This window comes from Vanessa tameamea, chromosome 23 (assembly GCF_037043105.1).
Source record: "Vanessa tameamea isolate UH-Manoa-2023 chromosome 23, ilVanTame1 primary haplotype, whole genome shotgun sequence".
Classification (NCBI taxonomy): Eukaryota; Metazoa; Arthropoda; class Insecta; order Lepidoptera; family Nymphalidae; genus Vanessa; species Vanessa tameamea.
Genome location: NC_087331.1, coordinates 4,868,222 through 4,894,469, shown reverse-complemented (window position 1 = coordinate 4,894,469; position 26,248 = coordinate 4,868,222). Strand labels below are relative to the sequence as shown.

Below are 26,248 nucleotides of genomic sequence, written 5' to 3'. Positions count from 1 at the left end.
TTGTTTTCTTGCTAGTATAAAAAAAATCTTGTTTACTTATTTTTTAATTTTTTTATTTTAACATATAATTTACATCTTATAAAATATTTTATATATAAAGTTATTTAAGTAGCTAATACATACATATTTTTAATTACGGTTATAAGTGCAGTCAGTATTTGAAAATCTCGAAGATACAGAACTTATTCTCTGGCAGTTTTAAGTTATATATTTTTTATGTACAATGTTAAGATACTAAAAAAAAAATTGTCTTTTTTAAAAAATAAAAAATCCCAATTACAATACAATGTTATGATTATAACATTATCATTTAAAATTTTTGTTATTATCTCTTCCCTGTAGCTTTATCTTATAGCCTTTTATCATTTGTAGCACTACTTCTGTCATTTCTTTAATAGTCCAGCTTGCTGAATGACTTGCCGAGTTGCGTTGTTGATATGACGGAATCTATCTGGACCTAATTGTATACCACCATACCTAGAATACAGACACACAAAAAAAAATTAACTACTAGTTTCCGCCTTCTGCTTCAATAGCAAATTTTACGAAGATAAGATAATTTTGGACTTTTTCTAATATTATTTTGAACTATTTTAATAACCTAAAACTTGTAAATTTACATGTTCTCCATGTACGAAATTACTGTATAATTATTTACGAATCCGTAATTGTAATTACCACTTTTCGAATTTTATACTACCGAAATTTACATTTCTGCTTTATTTATTGGGCATGAAAACAATACACCTTGTAGTATACCCCCAAAAATAATTTGTTGTACCCTCAAATCTTTAGTTGTACCACCCAAAGCAGCTGTTGTACCTCCAGCTTTCTATGTATGGCAAGACCAAATAAAATATTAGGAATAAACATACCATCTAGATACAACCACTAATGTATTCTTCTGGTCCAGTATCTGCAACAAATGTAGCATCCTGCCACCTGCATGGGCCTCTCCATCGTCATCACAGTCTTGTAGCATTGTTGTTCCCTTATCTGTTTTTTTTTCTATCCTGTATGCATACATGTTGTGTGTTGCATTTAATATTTTTTTATTCTGTTTAAGTTTGGCTAACACTGCACTGAAAATACAAACAATATGGTCACAATAATTCACTCACTGTTGTCTCAAAAATATATTTTAATGTCAATCTCAACCAAACTTTCATTGATGTCATTTTAGTATCCAAAACACAGAAATTACAGATTAACATAGAGTTGGCATAATTTGGTAGTAACATGAGTGATTAGTGAGTGATACTTTGTTTAACACATACATACCTTACATCATCTGCACTATGAACTTCAGCTGCGTGACCTTGGAATGAACTTTTCCTATCAATGATCACTTCTCCATGGGTGATATCTGGACAGTTAATTTCTAGCTGAAATGTATTGGTTATAATTACTGTTATTACTTGAAAAACTTATAAAAATATTGTTGAAGATGAATGGAATTGAGTTTATTTTGATGATTATAGCTAAGCTAAGTATTAAATCGAAAAATGTTCAAAACCTAAAATCAAACAAATAAGCATATTTAAATTGAATTATTTTAAATCTATTTGGTTTTATTGAATTATTATAAATCTATTTTGTTTTGTTTTTTACATTATTAGTTTATAACACCCATATCTTGATAAAAGAAGACAAGATGTATTGTGAAGTTATAATGTTTCTATAGGAGTATTTTGAAGATAACATAGTCAACATTATTGACATTGAAATCTTAATGTCTATTCAATATTTAAAAAGATTTAATACAAAACTTTAATACCTGTGAAAAATCTAATGTTTTTTCTACACAATTTTTCTCATCTTTCTTTGGTTCTATTGGTTTTATTGTTTGTAGGACTTCCCTTATTTTTTCAACCCATTGGAATATAACTGTCTCCCCTATATTCTCTCTGAAATTAAACCAAGTAAATATATAATATATATTATCAAACTCCAAGAAGATATTCCCATATAGAAAAACATGTCATGTTAAATACAAGTTTATGGATATATTTTTTGCAGAATACAATTGAAGTATGTGAGAATAAAAATCATTAAAAAAATTAGTATATAGTCATTTTTTTGCATTCATTTCTAAAATTTCTATCACTCATTAATTAAATCTTACAATTAAAATACGGAGTTTTCTCTTTTATTTCTATATTGCATATTTTATAAATATTTGTTTATTTATGAATAACCTATTGATCAATTTTCTTAGAACACAGTGTGCTTATACAACTTTATAAGAGACCTTAGCATGCAAAGAAACAAACAAAATAACAAAAGAGATATTAAATAAAATAATATAAAATGTAACTGAATAGGAGTCAACCTTTAGACTACCTGAACTTAATCTTAATTCGAATTAAGTCTGTAATACTTACAAATAAATCTCATCTAAACAATAATGAAGATTTTCCTTTGCCTTTCTGTCCATCCACGGAGCTGAGAGTTCATACTTTGGTGGATTTTTACTAGGATACCCTTCATTTAAGGTAACATATAAGATCACTTCATTTTTATTATCTCTTACTTTAATATTATAGGATCTACTGACTTCACTCTCTATAATCAAATCTTCACCGTATATTGAACTAAGTGCTTCTATTTCTTCTACCTGGAAATATCAATTTGTTTTATTTATTATGAACCGAGAAAAATAAGGATAGTTATATTGCACTTAACAGATGTATAGAATCGCGATTTAAAAGTAAAATTAAAGTACATTCTTACAAAAAAAAACATCTATTTTCTATTTTAGATACGAAAGTAACTCGTCTGGTTTTGTGTCAAAGACGACCGAAGCGAATTTAATGAAATGTGGTATAAAGCTTGAACCACAAGGATGGACAAAGCTTTTCTTTTATGCCTATAATTCCCTAACGAGCGAGCGAAAACTATTTATGTATATTGTGATTTGATAATACAATAACCATTGAGTATACCTGTTTTGCTAAATTCTCAGTATCCATCGCACAGATCTTTTATATTGCTAATAGTGTGATACAATTTCTATTTATCAGAATAATTATTATTGAAATAATAATTTTATTAAATAATATATTTGAAATGTAAAATATTTACACTTTTCAATAGAATTGACATTAATTTGACATTTGACTAAAACATAAACATCTGACACTAGCACCTGTAAAGTGAATGTGTCCACAGGTAAACTACAATCTTACTTAACTGTGTAATCTTACAAAAAATTGAATTTGTCACGTGGTTTATAAGGTTTTGGTCAAAGTATAGGCAACATTAGATAATAATTATTGTTAATTGATTTTATCCATGCATCTTTGTTTTTGTCTTCGTTATCCAACTAACACGTAGGCAAACAGAGTTATTTACTTAACATTTTGTACTATAATATTAAAATTATTTTTCATTTTTAAAATTGCTTTTTTGAAATTTTTAATTTCAATAGTTTAGTGTTTTTCATCCTATGAATAAAAAAGGTCCCACATTGTCTTGTGTTTTAGGGCCCTAGAATGAGTACATATAAAACAGCACGGATATGTACGTGTTTATCTTTACTATATGTATATAATTAGTAGGTATATTCTCTTGATTTTTACACCTTACCGAATGTAAATATATAATACCAATGGATCTATATTTATTTATATTTTAACTTATTTCAATATATTTTAATAACTACAAAAGAGTAACTGCCGAGTTCTCCTACCTTTCTTAATTCTGAAGTCAGAAGTCTGAACCGTAGTTTACGTGTTTTCGTGGCTTTACATTCATTTTATTTTTTAGATTACAGCCTTCCTGCTATGTTATGACAATTGCATATTGGTATTACTTTAATCAATCAATTAATTAATTAATTGATTTAATTTTTATCAATGTTATCAATGTAAACATAGCAACTTGTATTTTTCCGCCACTTGTCATGTTCAAAACCAGTTAATAAAATAAAAAATGTATCCAGGTTTTTTTTTTAGATTCATTTCTAAAATATTTTTATCATTTTATCATTCAATTTAATCATTCACTCTTTACTTATCATTGTGAAATCATTAGTTGCTTACACTGAAATTCAAAAAAGCGTATTATAAGCTTTCATTAGTACCATGTCGTAATGACGCGAATTAGCTTTTGAATTAAATTACTGAGTTTTCTCTCACATTTCCATAATGCACATATTACTAACATATTTGCATACGTTTCTTGAAATAGTGCAGATAAGAACCGAAAGTGTAATTATTTAAACTACTTAGTTTTAATTTATCCCTTTATTGTGCATTGTAAGAAACGAAGCGTATAATATGTCCAGTACATTGTGAAATAAATATGTGATTTAAAAACTAGCTGACAGCAAGTTTGAAATTAAATTTTTGAAGGTTTAAAAAAAGACTGGATTAGGTATATTTGGTTTATTGTGCCGTTCAAATAAACAACTATCTATTTAGTGCATATCTATATTATATGGCGTTTGAAGTTTCTAAATATTTTTTATTATATTGTTCTAAATTATATACATTTACTTAATGATGAACATTTTAATCGTTATCGTATAATTTTCATAGACACCTAGACTTTTACCAAAAAATAACTTTTTTTTAAATAGAAATCATAGAACAAAACCAACTCATTTTACCTACTTATCTTAACCATTACAATACCTATGTATATTTTCATACAGTTACATAAGCTTAATAAATTATACTTATTTTTTCTTATAGTTTTAAACATTTTTGCATAGGGCGTCAGTTATTTTCTATTTTTTTTGCCAGTATTTTTTATAAGTTACTAATAATGTACAATATCACAGAATCACATTACGTATTTACTAAATTATACTTTTTAAATATAGAACAACTTAAAAGTAAAATCCTTAATTTTTGTCTTTTATTGGTTGGACTACCATTATAGTTTTTTAATTGAAAGGGTCAGTATCCATATTCAAGAATTACCTTTTCTTAATATATTATAATTCTATACAATATTTACAATGTTACTGCTTCATAACGTAAACATTAAGAAATAATGTTTCTTAACTGCGTTTTGATAGGTAGACTTAAATGAAATGAAGGGCCAAATTATTTTTACAATGCAATAAATTCGTAGAAGAAATAAATAAATACATACATTTAACTAATTGTGATTTTAATTTATTATGATAAAATGATTTACATGGTTTTTATACATCTAATTAACTTATACTAAAATATTTATTAACTATTTAAAAAATAAATTTAATTGAAATATTTAACTTCTGGTTGTTACAATATTCCAATATCATCAAATATGGCGACTCTTACTCAACAATAAAACAACAAATGTTTAATAGGTTTATTTTCCCACTTAATAAATAAATACGCAGTTGTTTTTAATTCTAATAAAATTTTGACTAGATTTTTTTAAAGTTTTAATTTCCCGCTTTAATTTCCGAACTGGCAGAATCAGCGAAACAATCGTTCGAAACGCCGCTTTGAACTGAACAGTAACTGGCTGGCGAACTCCTATCACTTGAAGTTTTTTCTTGGCTATATTCAATCATACTGCCACTAGGTTGTCGAAGATAGTTTTGAAATGCTACGGGCGGAGAATTAACGATTTTATCAGGCTTCTTCAGTAATTCCTCTATTGAATAAGGATTCTTTTTCTTCTCTTTTTCACTCGGCCTTTTTACTTCTTGCTCGTCTGTATCTGGCCGGTCTGTGCTGTCATCGCTCGCTTCTACGGATATGTGTTCAGAACTTTCTGATTTAACTTCTTCAGGGTTTATTCTATTTAAAAGATCGCTATGCAAGTTTAATGCATAGGGGGAAAAATTCTTCGAATCCGGGTAAGGCATCATGACTCTTTGCCAAGGAGAAATTGGATAAGGTTTAAGAAGTCCTTGAGCTTGAACTTGGTTTGCTAGGAGCCATGATGTGGCGAGTCTTCGATCGTATGCATGTGGTTCTGAAGGTTGTGGTAATCTGACAGATGTGTGAGCAAAATATGGTGTCTGTTGAGGCATTGGTGTGGGTAGCGATGTTTTCATTGTCATGTAGTCGACCATGTTGGGGGGTAATTCAGGCGGCGGAAATGGTTCTGAAAAGAAAAAGTAAATTAATAACAATCGGAAATAAGAAAAATACTTTATTGTGATTTATCTTTATTTTATTAAGAACATGAATTTCTATGGATATTTTCTATCCCGTAAAAATGTAAATGCCGGTAGAACTTGGTACATGTCCTCAAAACTTAATTTATAAATTCTTCAAGAGGCAGTTGCCACGAAAACCAAGGTTTTCTTTATGTAGGTTGTATTCTTTTATAAATAATATATACCTTTGCGTATCTACAGCACTATCTAGCTATCTAACCCATTTTGGACATATAACTAATTTTGCCACGACGATTGCTATCAACTTCCGAATTTTTAATTTGAAGGAAAATAAAAGACTAAGTAAGTTAGCTAAGGTGTTAAGATTACCATCAAATATTAATTAATGTAAGTAAGGGGGGATTTAAATTTATTTACGTATGTGGGGTTTTGTGCGATTTTGATGTAGCCGTTGTAAGTCGATCTTACGAACCACTTGTAATAACGAATTATTATATAACAAATGTTTTGTTTTACTAGTTTTGTTATTATTTAATTTAATTATTTCTTTCTACATTTGTCATTGTGTCCTTATTAACCGTGGTGTTGTAAATGCCTGTTATATTTCCCTGTATTAACTTAATGCTGTCTCTGATTATGTCAGGAAGGCATATAAGGTCGTTAGTCCTGCCGCTTAAGAAAAAGAAAAACTCGCAAAAAAATAAAAAAAATACTCCAAAACGGTAGAAAGACGTTGCCAAAATATATATCCTAGTTATTTAAACAACCCTAATTAATATAATAAAATATATTACAGACACATCAAATCAATAAAACAGCTGTTTTCATTGTTTTCGCAATTTATCGTTCAACTAAATTAATAGCTAGTAAAATGTTGTTAATTTTTAAATATAAAAAACTTATCTATATGATAAATCAAGATTTAATTTATTAAATGAAAACATTTATCGTATTAAAATCGAATATTAAGGCATTTAAAGACCAATTAGATGGGTATATTAATTATGTTCACGAATGTTATATTCTAAGAATATTTTTTTACATAGGTATTGAAAAGTTTTTAAATTTTAATTGATTGGTAAGTACTTACTTGAATAATGCAAATTAACATTTAACATGTTTATTAAGTAACATTCAGGGTTCCGTAGTGACTGTGGTTTATACGGATATCGTGTTATTTCGTCTATTCTGTTTAACCATTTCTCTAAGACATTGGCTGTTAGAACGTAAGAATACTAAATATTACTGTTTATCGGTGGAAAATCACTAAACCTTATCGCCGAGAAAAGTTGTGGGATATTTTAGGCAAACTTTTTGTTTATTCTTAAAGAAGCAGATGTTTTATTAACAGTGTATAGAAGTAGATAAATAGAGAATAATGTTTTGTTTCTAAATCCAACAAAATACTCAAAGCGCAGGTTAACGAAGGCTTTAAATAGACATCTAAATACAAGTACGAGTTGAGCTTTTATTAGAGTTGCTAAATAAATAAATGTATGTAACATTTAGATTATATGCTCAACTTAGCTATAAATCATTCATAACTTTTTACTATATTTACGAATTCATCGTTTTTTTCTACTATGGAATCTTTTACTGTAAACGCAACATGCACTTGACCGTTTTAATAGAACGAGGGATAGGCTACAAACTAGGCAGAGTAAGATGTTCATGTTATAATTTTTTATCAGTATTTGATTTCTTTTCGTTGGGAAAGATTTTACTCGTTTAAATATACATCCTTTAAATGAGGCAGTAAAGTGAAGTTTTCTTTTAAAAACAGAGGTTTCGACGCAAGATGCATCAACATGAGATATCTGAGAACATCGGCATTTGAAAATTCCCATACAGGTAAAACCTCAGGTGCGGGATAAAGGGTCGCGGTGCATTTACATTAGATGGAGCATTCAGACAGTAGCGATGAGAGCCTTAGGATAAACGTGGTGCTACTATTTCGGACATTGCATATTGCACATTTAATTAATTTTTATTTTATTCCTAATCTTAAAAAGAACTATTGACCTACCATCTGCTTAACCTATAACACCTTTTACACTTTTCGATAACATTATGAATGTATATGAGCATATTATAACATACAAAAAAAAAATGAGAACAAGTACCTAGTATACTTATTTTTTTTTAACATTAGATGTAATATTAAGATATTTTAAGGTAATAAAAATTAAAAATCAACCACACACCGACTGTTATTGGACATCACACAAATTGATAATTATAAGCTTAGCTAATTGACATCTTTAATTTTTTCTAATTATAAGTAAAAACCATAAATGCAACGTCTTATGTCGACCAATTCATTATTATGCATAGGACTGTGTTTTTTGAACTAATAGTTTTATTTTATCTTGAAGCACCTGGCTGGTGCAATGACTGTTTTAATGTTTGTTATTAGTTAATACGTTATGCATATAATTATAATGCTTATTTAAATGTCATAAACTAAAAAGCTATTTTTCTCCAACTTATTTGTTATAGATTACAATGTCGAATATTTATTTTTATTATAAATAGTGTTTTATGGCCGAAGTAAGCATACGCATACGCATAATTTACTTAAATTGTTTAGGTAATATTAAAAAATGGAATTAGTGTGTTATTATTAAAAATGAAATTAATTACTCAAGGTCAGTTAATTTTGTTTCATACTATTTCAGCCTCTTTTTCTATAATTATTTGTACGGAATACTGATTGTCAATTTTAAAGTGATACTTTAAATAATACATTTTGTTGTATAACGTAGACCCTTGAAATATTTTTAATTTTTAACTTACCGTGTCCACCACGCGCCTCATCTTCGTTCCACGCCAGCCCGCTGTTTCTCAAGATTCTGTTCACAGACGACACAGAAGGTATAGAGTGCGGCTCGCACACTCTCGCACTGAGTAGCCTCTCGCGGATCTCCCAAGCAAACATCCCTGGATTCTCTTGTTTAAGGCGAAGTATTTTCTTAACTACCGTTGGTGTCGCTACTTGCTGGAAAGGGATAGATATATTTTAATCTTGGATTCTTCTTATAATTACAAAATATGTACAAAGGGATGGATATGTTGTTTTACTTCCTGATGTCTATTTCAACACAATCAATTGATATGATAAGTACTGGACCAACTTAGAGATCATAAATAACATATTTTTATTCTACTATTTAATTTTAATTTAATAACAAAAACATTGTTTTTACGTTCAGTACTATACTCCCTAAGTAGTATAATAATAGTTCGTTAATAACAATATATTTAATGAAACTAAATTAGTCATTAAGAGGCTATAAACTATAATTAGCATTTCAATTCTTCACGGCTGTGTAATTTTAAGAATTGCAATACTTGTCCAGTCGTAAAATCACAATTAACAAATGCACATGGCGGATACAAGAGGTAGGTATATTTTATTTAATGACTGTAAAATAATGACGTAAATCCATTCGTCTGTTTGTCGAGAAACGTCTTATTTACTTGACATAAAAAGTAATTTGTTTTTAATGTCGAAATGAAATTAAGATTTCAATGCAACGAGACGGTAATGACTAAAATGCACATCGTAAGTATTCATTTTTATGCAGCATTTTAATTCAATCGTACTGTTGAAAAGTATTATATAATATCATTTTAAATTATAAACAGTAAATAATTGTATTTTAATTTAATTGAAAAAAGCGCAACTCAGCTGCTACTTTTTTCTAAGTAAAAAAAAAAAAAAAGTTAGCCATATGTTCAGAAATCCATTATGACTTTAATAATTTTCAAAATCTCACTTCCTCACGCACGCTTTAAATAATTATAATACTTTTAAGCGCCCTGTCAAAACTAATGCGTAAATAGTAGCTTTCGGATTGGAGTGTGTAAAGAACCTACCGTGATCACAAGGCGTTAATTTTGGCGGGAAACTAGTTATTACGCCATTAGATCCACAATCGATACTATTGAAAGCCGCTATGTTTTTTATGCGTTTAGAAAGGGCGCGTTTCACAGGTTACACTGTAATTATAGTGATGCGTTCAGAAATGTTGCTGTCAAAATATTTTGTGGCCATCTGCGGGTAGTGAAATTCTAAAAATGTTTATTTTAGGCATCTACTAGTCTTGTTTGAAAGATAAATATCTAATAATTTTTTTTCTTCTTATAAACTTTATTTTCTTTATATTATTTATAATATGTTTATGTAAATATAAAAAGATAAACATAAAAAACCCGCTTAAAATGAAGTCGAACTATTTGATTATGTTACATACTTCTTCATTAAAACCATGTACTGTTACAGATTACCTTTTTCTTGTGATATTAACAAAAAAAGGTGTTTATATTTAGGAATGGCATACAAACGAATCCCTTTATATACTAACATATATTCATACTCAAAACTAAATTTTTTTCACTCAAAGCTGCTTTTATTCACCCTGAAGTTATGTCTCATTGAATACAAACTCCACGCCAATTTTAATATATACTTACCTATATAATCCTCAATAATATGGTCTTTTAACGTTTTATTTTTAAATATTTAATGTTAAAATTTATAACTGAAATATCTGTTACATTATCTTTAATAATAAAATATATACGTTTAAACGTAAAAAAAACAAAATTATCCATGCTGCCATAAATAGTTTAAAGAAAATGCTATAAATCTGACGTATTTACTTCAGTAATATGTAATAATATCTCTCTATCCTTATTTTGAATCAAATAAAAAAAATACTAAAAAAGGGTAAAGTTATTTAAGTTTTATTTCAGGAATTTAAACAAATTCTTTTATAATCGTCTTAACATTTACCAATTATTTTTTTATGTATTTAATATAACTGTCAAAGCTACGTAATAAACAAACTTTATTAGTGTAGGAATTCATTACGACATATCTACGACACTTCACATAGCAATATAGGGAAATGAAAGTCCGTGCGAAATAACAGGTGGCATCAGTAATGACTTGTTTAGTCCGCTGGCTTTGCTCATTAGTCGCCTGTGAAGTGGTATCGATCAGATTCAAATTAACTACTGTCTACTATCTTGTTTAATCTATGATGTTTTTGGGGTTTCCTTCGTACGATCGTCAATTTGTTATTTATAAATTGTTCTTATTAGTTTATCGATAAACGTCGTTCGAAATTGACTACCTCTTCTAGTTTTATATTTATTTGTATTTATGTTATTAAATCTTAAAAGACATGCTATTGAATAAATACGAATAAACTTGTGTTTAACTATAAATCAATCTCAAACAATTGATTGAAGAATACAGTAGTAGCAGTTCTAATCAGCAACAGCAGAGTTATTACCTAATATTACTTATCGTAGCTTTCGTCTAGTGCAGTTATAGACTCAATTTTTCTGAAAAAACTTACTCACTAGAAAACTTACTAGTAGAAAAGAAATACATTTAAAACCAATTCGCATGACATAATATCTAATATAAGGAGAACAAAGCTGTAGTAGTTCTAATTAGCAACAAGAGAATTATTAATTCTACTTATCATAGCTTTCATCTAGCGCAGATAGATATAGACTCAATTTTTCTGAAAAAACTTACTCATACTGGTAGAAAATAAATAAATTTAAAACAAATTGGCATAATATAAGTAGGTATTCAAAAACTACTATCTTATATACTCTTAACCAAATGTTGAGTACCTAGAGTTGTTCAAATTATCTATACTAATATTATAAATGCGAAAGTATATCTGTTTGTCTCTCTGTTGCTTTTTCACAGCAAAACCACTGAACCGAATTTAATGAAATATATCATGAATCAACTTCTTAAAGATGATGACCAACCCTTAAAACGCGAGCGAAGCTGCGGGCGGTAACTAGAATTGTTTTTTTTTGCATTCTACATTCGAGTGTCGACAATCTTTTGTCAAAACATAGCTGTAATTGTTTGTATGTTAAGTGTAGGCGTTTTTGTAATTTTGTGTTTTTTATTAATATTCTAAACTAAACTGTATGTTTATTTAAATTCATTATGTAAAGTTCACTCTACTTTAAGCCATGTAAAAGAACTTCGTTGAAATGTTATAAATTATTTTATTATAAATAAAAAAATGCATTATTATCTATTTATCACGTGTATTGTAAAAGCAGTGTAGCACACAACTTATAAGCAGTTGCTCGCTAGTGTTGTTTTCAAATTACTAAGTAATCTTTTTTTTTATTCTGTGTATATAAATATATCGTAAACTTATTGGTAATAAGTTAGAAAAAATCGTAATATTACGGTAAACAAAGCTGAGATGATGAAACGTGCGCACAGGGAGCGATTCCGCGCGTGACGGCCGTTCCGTTGGACGCGATGCTTTTTGCGCACGCGCATCAATCATCACTTGACACATCCAATATCGGTTTTTGCACGATAGGCTTGCGCATTTAACTTGGCTAGTGGACAGTTTCTATTGGTGAATTAGTACGATAATAGTTGATAGATAACTTGTTATTAAAGTTAGAATTATTTAAATAATATTACTTCTAATTAACTTTAATATTTAATATCAACTAACTCACAATCAAATTGTTATTAATATTTTCCAACCATACGTCTTGCTTAGAATTGTTTAAAAATAAATCTTTCATTAATTATAATAGTATTGGAGATTTCAGATTTACATTTTGATTAGATTTAAAACGAATAATATTCATACCGTATGTTTTTAATGGAAAATGTATTTCCATGTTTCAGTAATCATTGAATTTGTAAAATAGTCTAGAATTTAAACTTTAGGAATAAGGTTTAATGGAACGTCGAGTAAAAAAAAACATTTTTTCCATACACTTGTATCACCTCACTATTCCCCGCACAATCCGCTACGCAACAAAATGGCGCTGATAACTGTCAAGCGCGTGCACGATTAGCGTTTCTTATTACCGATTTCTATTAGACTTTCCACCTTCCTGATGGGGTGAAAGATAATTTGCCGGGGCGTGAGACCCGTTGCTTTAATGACGGATTGATTCGATATTAATTCGAGGTAGGAAGATGTTTCCCCGTTATTGGCTTAATGTACTCCAGGTGCTTGTCTAGGTAGCTTTTTGTAATAAAAAAACGGCTAGCGACACGATAAGTTCGTGATTTCCGCGATTGGAAAGGTTACGTTATGAATGTAATTTGAAGGCCGATGTTTACATAAAAAAGTTTTTATATGATGTTACGTTACACATTTATGTCATTTGATTTATCTGTGGTTGTTTATATACGCACGAGCTATGAAAACAAGAATAACAAGAAATTAAATAAGTATTAAGCTAGCTAAGCTGATGCTACACAGCCACAATGCCTTCGATTGCAATACTAAATACATTGATTTATTTATTTATAAAATCAATAGAAAATACGTAAGTAAATGTACTAAAGATGTGAAAAACAATTCAATAAGGTTGTTTTATTTTACAGGTTTTGTAAGCTTTTCGAAACTGTTAGAAATCTGAAACGTAGAAATGAATAGCAACGTAGAAAAAGTTATATTACTAAACTGTTATTTTTTTTAAATACATTATATAATTGTATTTAACTAACATCGATGAAGAGGAAGAGAGGTAGAGGAAGAGCGCCGTCCCGGTGAGACACAGTAAAGGCGTCTACAGGATCCAGTGCCCAGGCTTGCCTACGAATGGCAATGGAGGAAGGTGGTGCGAAGTGTACAGGAGAGTCACACGCATGTTGGTCACGACCCTCAGTATTGAGGAAACGACTAGGAAGAAGAAGATTTAACTAACATAACTGTATTTAAAATGTTGGAAAAGAGTAATTACTGAGTTTCTTGCCGGTTCATCTCGGTAAAATCGACATTCCGAACCGGTGGTAGCTTCACTTAATATTGCACAAAATTGCTTTTAAAAGCCTACTTGAATAAAGTATATTTTGATTTATAATATATTCAAAGTGCAATGCTATATTAACTCTAGTTAGCTCATTAGTTAAGTTTATAACTTTATTCTTGGCAAGAATAGGTGCTCTTATTAGAGTTATTATATTAGATGGCATTGGAATTTGTAATTTACAATCAAATTATTCATAAAACAATCATAATGATCTATACCCGTGTACTGTGCTAATACGTCACACTGAAGATCTTATGAGATATCTTCTTACATGTTTACCATCGTAATATATTTTAATACTGACTTATATACTATAGTTATAGGTTAGTGTATAATGAATAGGATCAGTTTATTTTAGAATAACCGAACGAGCAATTGATCTTAGCACATAATTTACGTCTATTTTTCTTTAAATGAACAATGATTTCGGTTTTGACGTATTTGTGAAATATATATATATATATATATGGGGCCTTAAGTATTTATACATTTAACATTAAGCGTCTTATATATTTTATCTAAATTAGCTAAGGGCATCGAAAAGGGCATTTAGGTACACATATTTTATTGGTCATGAATAAATAAACAAGAAAAGAGTTAAATTCGGACATATGCAATAATTATACCTAAGAAACCTTTTAAAAATATCTTTATATGTATTCTAATATTCATGTTCAGTCAGAATTTTATGATAATCCTTAACTACGTATTAATGTATGTTAAAATATGGTTTTGTCGTTCGCGAGTGAGATGTCGCGAATACAATAAATATAAATACTGAGGTAACCATTTCTTAGCTTACAGACGGAAAGGCGTTTCAAAACTGGTTAGAAGTTTTTCTGGAGTAGAATATGGAATATTTGATTTGAAGTATATCTGAGATGACTCACGTGCACCATCTTTTTTTTAATATATCCACTTAAGACATCGAAATATTTATTTTATTAATGCTGAATGAACTTACGACAAGCGGTATGTGTGAAAGAAAAATAAAAGTCGTAAATAAAATTACATTGAATTGTGTAAAATGAAAATAAACAAAAACAAAATATTTTAGACGAAAGACAAGACTTGAGAAAAGTGGTAACATCGACTCCAACCGACCTTCAGAGAGTAATAATATAATGAACACTCTAATATGTTTCAATACATTATGTTTAGATAAATAGTATCTCTACGGACGTCAAATTAAATAAATCGTCTAAATAACTCACATGTCATTTATATTTTATCAAACAAAGGCGAGTTAAAAATGCATAAATAATTCTAGGATTATAGGAAGTTTCTTGTAAATACCACTCGTTTGGATACTGTGTAGATAGCGTTCAAAAGCGGCAATACCCAACGCGAAATAAACGCGACATATCGCATATAATTTCCAATATGTTTTATGAAGCAGCTTTACGGTATTAAGAGGCGAGTAATAATATTGACAATATAATCCACGTGAGCCGACCATAAAGCGTATATTATCGGTGCAAATCCGACTTAAGTTACGGGAATACTAACGGCTAGTACACACTGCGTCATTTGTCCTATGAGTACACAACATGACGTACGCAATAAATAATTTTCTATCTTTATTATTAAACATAGAGTTTAAGTATTTAAATCCTAATCTGGTGTCAAATTAATACTATATTTAAAAAAATATACAAGAATGTAAATTAATGAAATACAATTTATCTATCACGATCACAACAATCGCTTCGAGATATATTATACTTTTTCACAACCCTACGTGGTTATTAAGGCATTAACAGATAGCGGCGGTGACAGTTGACAGGTGCTCACCGCTCCCATGACCCGACTCGATGGCCATCGCTGTTACAAATTACCTCGATGTTCCGATTGTGTTCGGAATATACCTAATTATTCGAATTCGGAACGTCGCATTCCTTTAATTCGAAGATATTTTTTTTTTTGTAATATTTAATAATTGAAAAACATTATTCTTAATTAATTTATTTATTTTTATTTTGTTATTCAAAATTTTAAAAAGATTGAAATAAGAAACCCAGACATATTTTCCTTATTAGTGTTTTTTTGGGGCTGAGCTGTTTTTTGAGCTGCAAATAAATATATTGTGGTCTATATCGTGACACGAGGCTTATATTTATTATTAAAAAGGTTAACGAGTTTCACGAAACTGTTAAGGGGTCAAGAAGCCAGATTATTCGCATTCCAATAAGATGACAACTTAGTTCTGTATTTACAGAACTAAAATACCGTGAAATGTCAAAGAAACAGATTATAGACATAAGTGTAAAAAATGATCAGTCATATGTATAGTACTCGTATATGTTTCTGATTAGTATCTTAGTATTGATATGAATATTATCTGTATTGTCTATGACATGACCATGCCCGGATTATCATGTTGTAACTATATACTTAGAGTATATAATATATAGTATATAAATTTGAGCAATTGCACAATGGGCACCAGACGAATGAATACTATTTTCATTTATTCTACCACATAAATGCAATATTTTCTTTTGATGATTTTTTTTAAGATTGTGCCAGTGTGATTACAGGCAGAAGAAACATACTGACATCTTAGTTTTAATGGTTGGCGGTGCATTGATGGTGAAAGCAATACAATCGAACAGGTTGACTTAGTTTAAAATATATTATATATTATTACATAATAAATAAAAAAGGAGATATGTGACGAATATCAATATCAATTTTATTTTAATACCTAGGTAAATTAAAATAAATATAAAAATGATGTACCTACTAAGTTTCATTCGAATCATTCGTTCGGCAGAATATAGACATTAAGAGGTATTGTGTTAATATAATAATAATAAATCTGTAATGTCATTGAAACAATGTATGTACATCGCTTCAATCACATTTATACATGTATGAAATTAAAATAATCGGAATTACATTAAAGTGCTATTACAATATATTTTATGATTAGTTACGCATGAATTGTTCGTGTAATTTGTTTTAAAACTATTGTTTATGAACGTCGTGTTTAATTTATATTTATTTCAATTATCGTCACTACAATATAAAAACTTTCTGCGATTGTACTTGTATTAATAAAATAACTGATTTATTGGTCTAGTTAGTTAAACCCCCGGAAGAGAAGAAGGTAATTCTTAGTAGCAGTTTGGAATTTAGAAATGTCTAGGTTTCCAAGTTACAGAACATCAAGCCGTTGGTCCTGCGCCTGAACTCTTTCCGGTGGCGATGGACTTGCCGTTCCATCGGATTATGAGAATGAGTGATTAGACAGTGGAGTTTAGTTGACTCGCACACTTGAATTATTGTAATATGTCCTGTACGTTTAATAGAGACAAGCTTTTTTTAAGCCCACCGGAGCTGGAGATGTTCAGGATACAATTATATAATTAACAAACACGCAATTTTTTAAGCGTTTTCTCTGTTTATTTCCGAAATTAGAAATAATACTTTAAAAAACCATTAATTCTGAATAACTGTAATGAACAAATTTCAATAAAATGTAATATATGGTAACCGAGTAACCAATATTATGTATGTGTTAAATGCTTGAAATAAATAATTTAACTATGAAGATAAAACAAACTATTAATATATTTATTATATTGCTATATATTTATTAAGTATATATATTTTTTAATTAATTGGTAAAAAACTAAAGCTTACCTTTTAAAGTACTTAAAGTCGAAAAATTTAGAACATATACGTGAATTCTTCCCTTCCATCCCATTAAGTAATTATTTTGTGACGGAAAATAGGAAATGGTTCGAGGAGTCATGGGTATTACTCGTAATAAAATAAACAAACTCTTACCCCGGTGTTGCTTGCACAATTAAACATGTCTAACGTGTTTTGCCGCCTCATACTCACGTCATTCTGTTTGACATTACTGTTAATGTCACTTTGGCATGTCATTGTGTCGATTCTTATCGTAGTTTTCAATAATATACGATATTTTTTAAATTCATGTGAATCGGAACTATTTTTCATCGTGGACAGTTTTGTTTTGTTGTAATTGAGTTGGTCGGATTAATTGTCGATTAAATATTCAACGGATAATGGTTGTGGCACATTCGATTTAATTACGTCAAATTATTATTGGTTTTAATTATACATCTGTGGTGTTATTAGTATAGGTTTAATTCTGGCTTTATCGTTGTGTACGAAAAAAAAACAAAAACATTTTTTTTTAACTTCCCGTTGTATGAATAAGCGTATATTTAGGTATTTAATATCGAAGTATTTTGCCTGTATTAACAATAGTCGTATTTGGTTTATTAAAAGTAAGCAATTCATGTGTATTATCTACATACATGTAATAGTATATACTTTATAAATGTATCATTGGTTGGCGGACGGGCAAATGGGCCTGATGGTTAGTGGTCACCACCGCCCATAGACAATGGCACTGGAACAAATTATACTCAATCTATTACCAATGTTCCTACTATACCACCGAACATAGGAATCAAGATATTATGGGCTTCTAGTTACACTGGTTCACTCATGGTAAACCGGAACAAGAATACTAAATACTACTACTTGGCTTCCTTATAAAATATATTATGAAATATTTTTTTTACATATGATCCCATATGACCCATCGCACATTACAACACGTTCGATGGTTTTTTTTTATCTACACACTGTATTACTAAAACTTTCTTAGCTATTATTTTAATTTGCGTTCTTTATTAAAAAAAAACTTCTAAAATAGTTTATTTCCTTAACTTACTCTTAGTTTAAAACGTATTTCGTTATGAAGGTGCGCATCTTCATGAGTGAAGGAGTTCCAACACGATGAACTACCCGTAAATCATAGTCTAATTAGTATTTTTGCTGTTTTTACTCTTGTCTTACGCAAACTAAGACATCTTGTAAGCTCGAGCGTCACTCATTCTAATGAACGGCGATACTTAATTGTGGAGGGGCACCTTCGTGAGTGAATAATTCTTTAATCTGAGCACGGAGTATTACTGATATAAATTCAGATAAATCGAGCTCTATTTTTCAAATTTAACCATAAAAAATTCTTTGTATGAAACTTATCTGTGGTCATGGTGTGTGTGTGTGTAGTGTGGTCTATGTTAGTAAACAATAACAAAAAAAAAACGGTCCAACGATTATCTCCCTAAATAGGTTTATGTTAAGAATAATAGTATTAGCCACAATTAGTTTATGATAAGAAACATATATTATATATAATATTATAAATACCATAGGTATATGGGTACATAGGTACCAAATTTCATCTAAATTGGTTCAGTAGTTTACTTTTTCAAACTTAAAGTACGGAGACAGTATGAACATAGGGCATAGGGACCAGCGAAAAACATAGGCTACTTTTTTAATACATACCTCGAGGAGGTAAAATGTTGGATGACGGTTTGTTGATATACTTAGGTAAAGCCGCAGTTCAGCCATAACATAATATTTTATAGAAACTATGTATATCTTTTTCTATCTTTAAATTTTAAGATCACATAATGTACAAGTTTCAAAATAAAATCATTAGTAAAATTTGAATTTAGAAAAGAATAACCCCTTTTAACATATTTTTCATTTATTTCAAAAACGAACCAAATCAAATAACGGAATGATGATATAAAGATATAATGATTCTTAACATGTTAAAACTTAACCCCGCTGCGATGTATTAACATGTTATTTAGATAATGTTCGTCCGGAAATAAGGGTGAATTAGTATTTAATTGGTAGGGCAGGGTTAAATTTGTTTGAACGGTTAGTTCGGTGAATGAAATGTGAATTATTTATTATCAATCATGCTTATTATGTATTTATTTATAAGTTTATTGTTTCGAAATATTATTTTATTACATTTATAAATAATGTATTTGGTAATTAAATAAGTCCTCTAATCATTATCCCGCGTATAACTTTAAAATTCTGTTTAAGATTTTAATGTATGGAGTATCGTTAGAATCCTTATATAATCCCGAGTGCCACTGGCTTAATTCATAAGCAATTATTTTCCCTCTTCGATCTCACAAAAACCGAATCCAGGATTAGAGCACGTGTATTTTCATATGCTTAATATATTTTTATAATTCATAGTGTGAACTACGTTGAATGGTAACGTCGATAGCAATATTCAATGAAAATCTGTCACATGTTCATTTGTCGAAGCATGGTGGAATATGCTCCGAAGTATCTCGACAAGTGGAAAGCACGCCTTAGCCCGCAAGTGGTACTATTACAGGCTATAACTATACTTGATTTATACATGAATATATGTTCTCTTGATCGCAACAATGCTTCCTATATAATTATATTTTCAACTCTGACATTATATGAACTTTTCTGAAGAGCAGTGAAATTACGTTCAAGAACCTTTCAGTTTTTTTTTTTAATTATAAAGAGCAAATGATATCAAAGGAAAAAAAAAAATTCGATATCTCACAGACAACAAAAGTTTGCACCAGAACGTTAACTTTAGAACGTAAGTAATAAAACAAAAAAAAAGCTTTTGAATTATATATTAATATAAAATCATTTATATTAAAATATAAAAAAAATATGTATTTTTTATAATTTTAAAGTATAAATGAGTATAAATTTGTTTCTAATTGTAACATAAGCATAAAATTCTAACCTTACAAAATGTCATGGTGAATGAATTTCGCGAGTACTTGCCAACATACTAATTGGTCATAACGCTACGCTGTAAAGGAAATAATTTTCCTATTACCAATATTTATGTGTTGTTTTACGTGTTTAATCATAAAATTGAATACAATGTGTTTGTATATAAATGTTTTTCATTGTTGCGCGGCGACACGTTGACACGCGCACATACATAGCTTTTGGTAGGGTTGGTAATAAGTTTATCATCAATATTTATTCATTGGTGCAATCCACCCAATTCTAAATTGCATTTTTATTTAATAGTTACTTTATTGGACAATGTATTTTATAACAGTATCCCAGAACGCGTTCAAAAGGATTCAATTGTAAAATTACAAAAAAAAAAAGATTATGTTAAAGACCATTATAAAACTAGATAAATTATTTCTTAAATGATAACACCTCTTGGAAATCGATCTTCAGGTAATTTCAAATAGATATACGCAAATTGGCATTGTAAATAAATTTAGTTAATAAAATTTGACGACCTCCTTGGTCGAGTAGAGTGTACACCGGTTTTCTTGGGTACGCCACTCCGAGGTCCCGGGTTTGATTCCCGGACGTGTCGATGTAGAAAGAGTTCATTAGTTTTCTATGTTGTCTTGGGTCTGGGTATTTGTGGTACCGTCGTTACTTCTGACTTTCCATAACACAAGTGCTTTAGCTTCTTACATTGGGATCAAAGTAATGTATGTGATGCTGTCCAATATTTATATTTCTTTATTTAGTTAATATTACAAGAAGGATTAAAAAAAAAGTCCCGCTGAGTTTCATCTGATGGTTATTCTCATGTCTCAGTACTACTTGATAGCAAGTGATTACTACCGCCTATAGACAATAGGGCTGTAAGAAATATTAACCATTCCTTAAATCACGAATGCGCCACCGAACTTGGGAACTAAGTTGTTATGTCCCTCGTGCCTGTAGTTACACTGGCTCAGTCACCCTTCAAACCGCAACACCACAATACCGAGCACTACCGCTTTACGGTAGAATATCTGATGAGTAGGTGGTTCCTACCCAGGCGGGCTTGCATCATAACCAAGTAATTATACAAGTTATTCTAGTAGAATTTAACAATCACGTTTCATTCGTCATTTTACAGCATTAACCTACCTTCGGGATATATTATAGATTCGACGGACTTAATCGATAAGAAACTCAGTAGTTGTTCTTTCTACCATTTCAGTTATAAAGAATAAGTTACAATTAAATTTATATTATTAAAGACACACAAAGACTCGTTCATTATTAATACATGATTATAAACCCCGTAGAGGTTGCATATGCGTTTAGATTATATTTTGATCTCTTATTGATGAATATGACTAATATTTATTAAAAAAAAATACAAAACTAATTTATATGTATATTAATAACTTAACTTTAAAAAATAAATACACAGCAACTGTATACAGGGCCATTCGATGAACACACAAATTCAGTGTGAAAGTGGTCAATAGCGAACCGCCCTCATGACCATAAAGCGGTGCCGGCTCTAATTACGGTCATTTGATCATAAATGGTGGTCATCGATCATAAAGACCATAACTCGTGGTCGTAAAACGTGGATTACAAGATCCGAATGCGCAAAATGTAGCACCTATGCACAATATACAAATCCTACCGTTAACATTTTATGTTATTTTAATTCAAAGAGATTCTTTGGTAGCAGGATTTTTTAATGAGATCTTGATTTACCGATACGGCTCAATGGATAGAACATGTGAACCGATTATCGCTGGTTCAAATCCAGGAAGCACTTAATTTTGCACTTGCTTATTTTGTGCTTATAAATAACAATTCATTTGGAGATAATGAAGCGTTATCGTTCAAAATTATTTATATTATTTATATTTCTGAAAAAACTTAAAAAGTCTCTACATTTTTGTTTGAATAATGGAAGTGTTCCAGCATCAGTATATATTAATTGCAAAATACGGAGCGATAATAGTATCATAACAATTTATTTAAGGCAACTTAATAATATTTTCAATATAAATAATTTCAGAAGCAATCGAAATCTGTCACCATTACAGTCATAACTTGTCGCGTATTGGTATCAATTAAGTACGACATTATGCTATTATGCAAAGAAACAAGCTTTTACGCGAAGACTAGTATAAGTGTATGTTGTATTAAAATATATGTAATTATCTTTAAAAGCGAAGAAAATATTCTATTTTTAACAGTAAAAACAATTACACAAGTAACTGAATAAATTCCGAGAAATATTTCAAATGAAAGGCAAATGAGTTTAATTTCAATTGAAATGAATATAGTGTAATAACTTTAAAAACATAACACATATTATGGTTTGAACATTTAATTTTAATAAAATTACGAACTAAAGGTATACCATTATACTATAGTGCTTATAAATTCTTTCGAACCCATCAAAGCATCAATAATCAAAACAAAAAAAAAGTAGAAACATCATAAAATAAAAGTTGAAAAATTAAATGCTCGTGAGATAAATGTTTCGTGAGTCTATTACGAAGTAGAAATCGATTGATTGCCGAGTACAATTATGAATTATAACAAATGGAAGCTCGACCGATATAGAGTATAAACGCTTCTGTAATCACCACAGATTATTAAAGAAAAAGCGTGTCATATCGCTCTAATCGTTACGGCTTCAGATCTAAAGCGTAGGCGGTTATTTTTAAAATGAATTCATACGGTTTTCGAACATTTACTAAAAAGCAATTAAGACTTAATTAGCGTGTGTTATTTTAATGGTTAGACGAATGTATTCTGTAAATTTTCATGTGATTTTCGCTATTCGTAACACATGTTTGTAACGGTAAATATTTGTTACAATATACGCAATAGCGTGGTTTCCCACAGTGTGGATTCGTCGCGGTCGGGTTAGTTAAAACGCGTTATATTATTTCTACCGGATAATTGGTACGTTTTAGCAACGCGATAGGTAACTTGTAAGGCAATAAATTAAGTAATCAATCATTGTGCAACTTTTCATGGAAGATTAAAAAAAAAATGATGTGTATTATATATGTAATCTCTGAAAACAAAACGATTTACGAAATTTCAGTTAATTTTCTTCCAAAGTTCATTTTCAACATTTTCTATAGAAATTTGAGGAGATGTTATAGAGCAGAAATATGTGCGTAAACACTAATAAGATGCTAGGGAAAGCGCCTGTGTTCTAATGTGTAATGTATCTCTGACTTTCATTATCTGGGACAGTATTCCGACAAGAACTGAGAGACATCAGGCGCAAAACTAATAGCTTTACGATATTGCTTCGACTTGGAAGTGTAACTTTTTATCACACCGAATGAAGATTTTCGAGACTGCGTATTTAAGCCTTACAAGCTAACCACTATGCTAGCGACGCAGTTAAGAAAACATACTAAATGTTTAATTTAATTTACAATTAATGTTTGCATGAAAAAGGTAACTTAATCGCTGTGTTTGCGTTTTATTATCAGATAACTGAATTACTAATAAAAAGATTATAAAAATGTTTTAATCCCTGTTCCTAATTCAAGGTGCCTTCATTCGCAACCTTAGGTATTAAGGCGAAGGTTGATGATACCGATTAAACAATTATAAGTATCCGTGTCTTATAGATGACTGTTTCCATATTGATTTTTTAATAATTAAATCAGTTTATTTTAACGCTTGCTTCAAAGTCTTAATATGGCTAAACTATGAGTTTTAAATTATATTTTAATTTAGAAAGTTTCTTTAATGCTTGGAATTTAATATATAACCACGATAATGTCATTGCTGTATCTGTGCACGATTTATTCTAATGTGGCTGGAACTCTTACTACTCAATAAAGAAATTAATTATTCAGCTAAGCGGTGCCTATAAGTATATTATAGAATATGTTCATAATCGTAGGTACAAATGTATCGTATTGTTTTTTTAAATTAAATTGGCAAAGGAATACTAATATAGAGCTTTAATACGTAATATTTTTATTTAAGAAATTTCCGAACGGTCATACAGCTATTAACCTTATATATAGAGTTCAATATGAATTCATTTTTGTGTTGTCGAGTTCAGAAATCATTCGATCCATGCAATATATAGTTGATTAGTAGTCAATTAAGCATTCCCATAACAGCATCAATAAAAGTATTCGGTGATTCAAAGTATTTTGTTGTAATCAATTTCTGACGTCGGCGTTCGTTTGTGATACAACTAAAATGGAGATTTTATTGGCGTACCGAATTTAGTGAGGTCGATGAATACGATCATTGGATTGTGAGCGATTTTTACACACACTCGGTTTTAGGATACATCGATTGAGATACGAGTGACTAAAAACGGTCTGATAACTGTTTTTATGGAACGTATTCATCAGACATTAAACTGTCAATACGTATTTTTAAATGTCATAAACTAAAATAAAAATTTGTATATTTTGAAAAATCCTGAAAATCGATCTAACTGAATTAATTATAATTTAATAAAATGTTTGATAATGAAATCATAATTAATTGAAATAATCTACAATTTCCTACCCCGAATCACATCAAGTTACGTTGTAACTTATTATGGACATGAGGTAGTTAATACGGAACCCTCACACGTTCATATCACTGCTTGTCGGGCGTGTCGAAAGGCCACCATAAGAAGCCGAAAGGCAGGTCATTTTATAGTTTATAATTACACCTGATTGCCGCCGTGACCCACTCGATTCGCCGCTCCGAACGATCCCCACGGTTGCAATGTTTATTTTGTTTTTATCCTTGTTTTTAATCTTCCTAATAAATTTAAAATGACAAATAAATTGTGCAATGCAGAACTCGAAATAGTGATTTATAGCCGTAAGTAATTAGTAGATTCGACGTGTGAAAATTGTTCGATTATTTTTGCATTAGAAATTTTAGTAAATGAAATAAAACTTATTAAATGTTGAAAAACTTTTGTTTTATAAATATGGTGTTGTTTTTTGGTATCTATTCTTATGTTTTTTTTTTCGTTATAAGAACAGATAAGAAATTTAATCTTTTCTAATTGTAAAATAAACGAGGTAATAACATGAAGTTCAACGGATATCCGTTTAGAATAATAATGGTACTTACTCACCAGCAATTTAACCAAGAAAAATCTTCAACTAACCTTAGTCTTGCTACCGCCGATGGATCCAGGTCGAATCGAGCCAGTCTCGTAGAATCTTGTCAGAATCTTGGACACGCAGCCATGTGACACGAGTAGCTGTCTACTGATGTCACATGGCCGTACTCCCAATATGGCGAGCTCGACGATCCTCTTGCGGACCACATCGGGAAGGGGCCGGCCGTTTACAAACACGCCTCCCAGCTGGTTCACGCCTGCCTGGCCTGGAAAGGAGACACGTCTTATGAATAAACGAATAATATGTAACTCATTGTAAAAACTTAACGATTTCTGACTCTTTGTAATTGCGCCGTAGAAAACGATTTTTATCGATTGTCACTCTAATTTGAGTTTACCTTATGAATGATGGTCTACATTTTTTTGAAATTTATATTCAATTTGTTTTATTCATAGATTATTGCGACGTTCATCCATCCAGTCCTTCATTTAATGTTACTAGCAACTGGCAAAAAAAGAAATCAGTTTATTATATAACTTGCATTATTTCCTTTTTATTTCAAACACTCTGAATCGCTTATAATCTTGATGATGTAGACCTATTTCATTAACTTATCCAAGTATTAAAATTAAATAAATATATAAAACCACTAGCGCCA

General features: G+C 29.9%; 2 protein-coding genes across 2 annotated transcripts in view; both read right to left on the bottom strand.

Annotated features, from left to right (window-relative positions):
• Positions 1-192: 192 nt before the first annotated feature.
• LOC113401917 (protein IMPACT-like) lies at positions 193-3,078 on the bottom strand. Its single transcript, XM_026641996.2, has 6 exons — positions 2,946-3,078; positions 2,385-2,617; positions 1,778-1,907; positions 1,282-1,385; positions 876-1,082; positions 193-477 (listed from the first exon to the last, which is right to left on the bottom strand). The coding sequence occupies exons 1-6, from the start codon at positions 2,970-2,972 to the stop codon at positions 384-386; spliced, it is 795 nt and encodes a 264-aa protein (XP_026497781.2). The 5' UTR covers positions 2,973-3,078; the 3' UTR covers positions 193-383.
• Positions 3,079-5,052: 1,974 nt separating this feature from the next.
• LOC113401913 (paired box pox-neuro protein) overlaps positions 5,053-26,248 on the bottom strand; it is a 57,194-nt gene continuing 35,998 nt past the window's right edge. The window contains exons 3-5 of the mRNA XM_026641991.2: positions 25,635-25,855; positions 8,867-9,068; positions 5,053-6,054 (exon numbers count right to left, since the gene is read on the bottom strand). Coding sequence (XP_026497776.1) covers positions 5,384-6,054; positions 8,867-9,068; positions 25,635-25,855 — 1,094 coding nt within the window. The 3' untranslated portion in view covers positions 5,053-5,383. The remainder of the gene's footprint in view (positions 6,055-8,866; positions 9,069-25,634; positions 25,856-26,248) is intronic.

Excerpts from the sequence above, each read along its gene's own strand:
- LOC113401917 (XM_026641996.2), bottom strand. The coding sequence starts at position 2,972 with ATGGATACTGAGAATTTAGCAAAACAG. Across the intron at positions 1,386-1,777 it reads AAACATTAGATTTTTCACAG|CTAGAAATTAACTGTCCAGA; the intron begins GTATTAAAGTTT and ends AATACATTTCAG. Across the intron at positions 1,083-1,281 it reads CATAGTGCAGATGATGTAAG|TGCAGTGTTAGCCAAACTTA; the intron begins GTATGTATGTGT and ends TTGTATTTTCAG.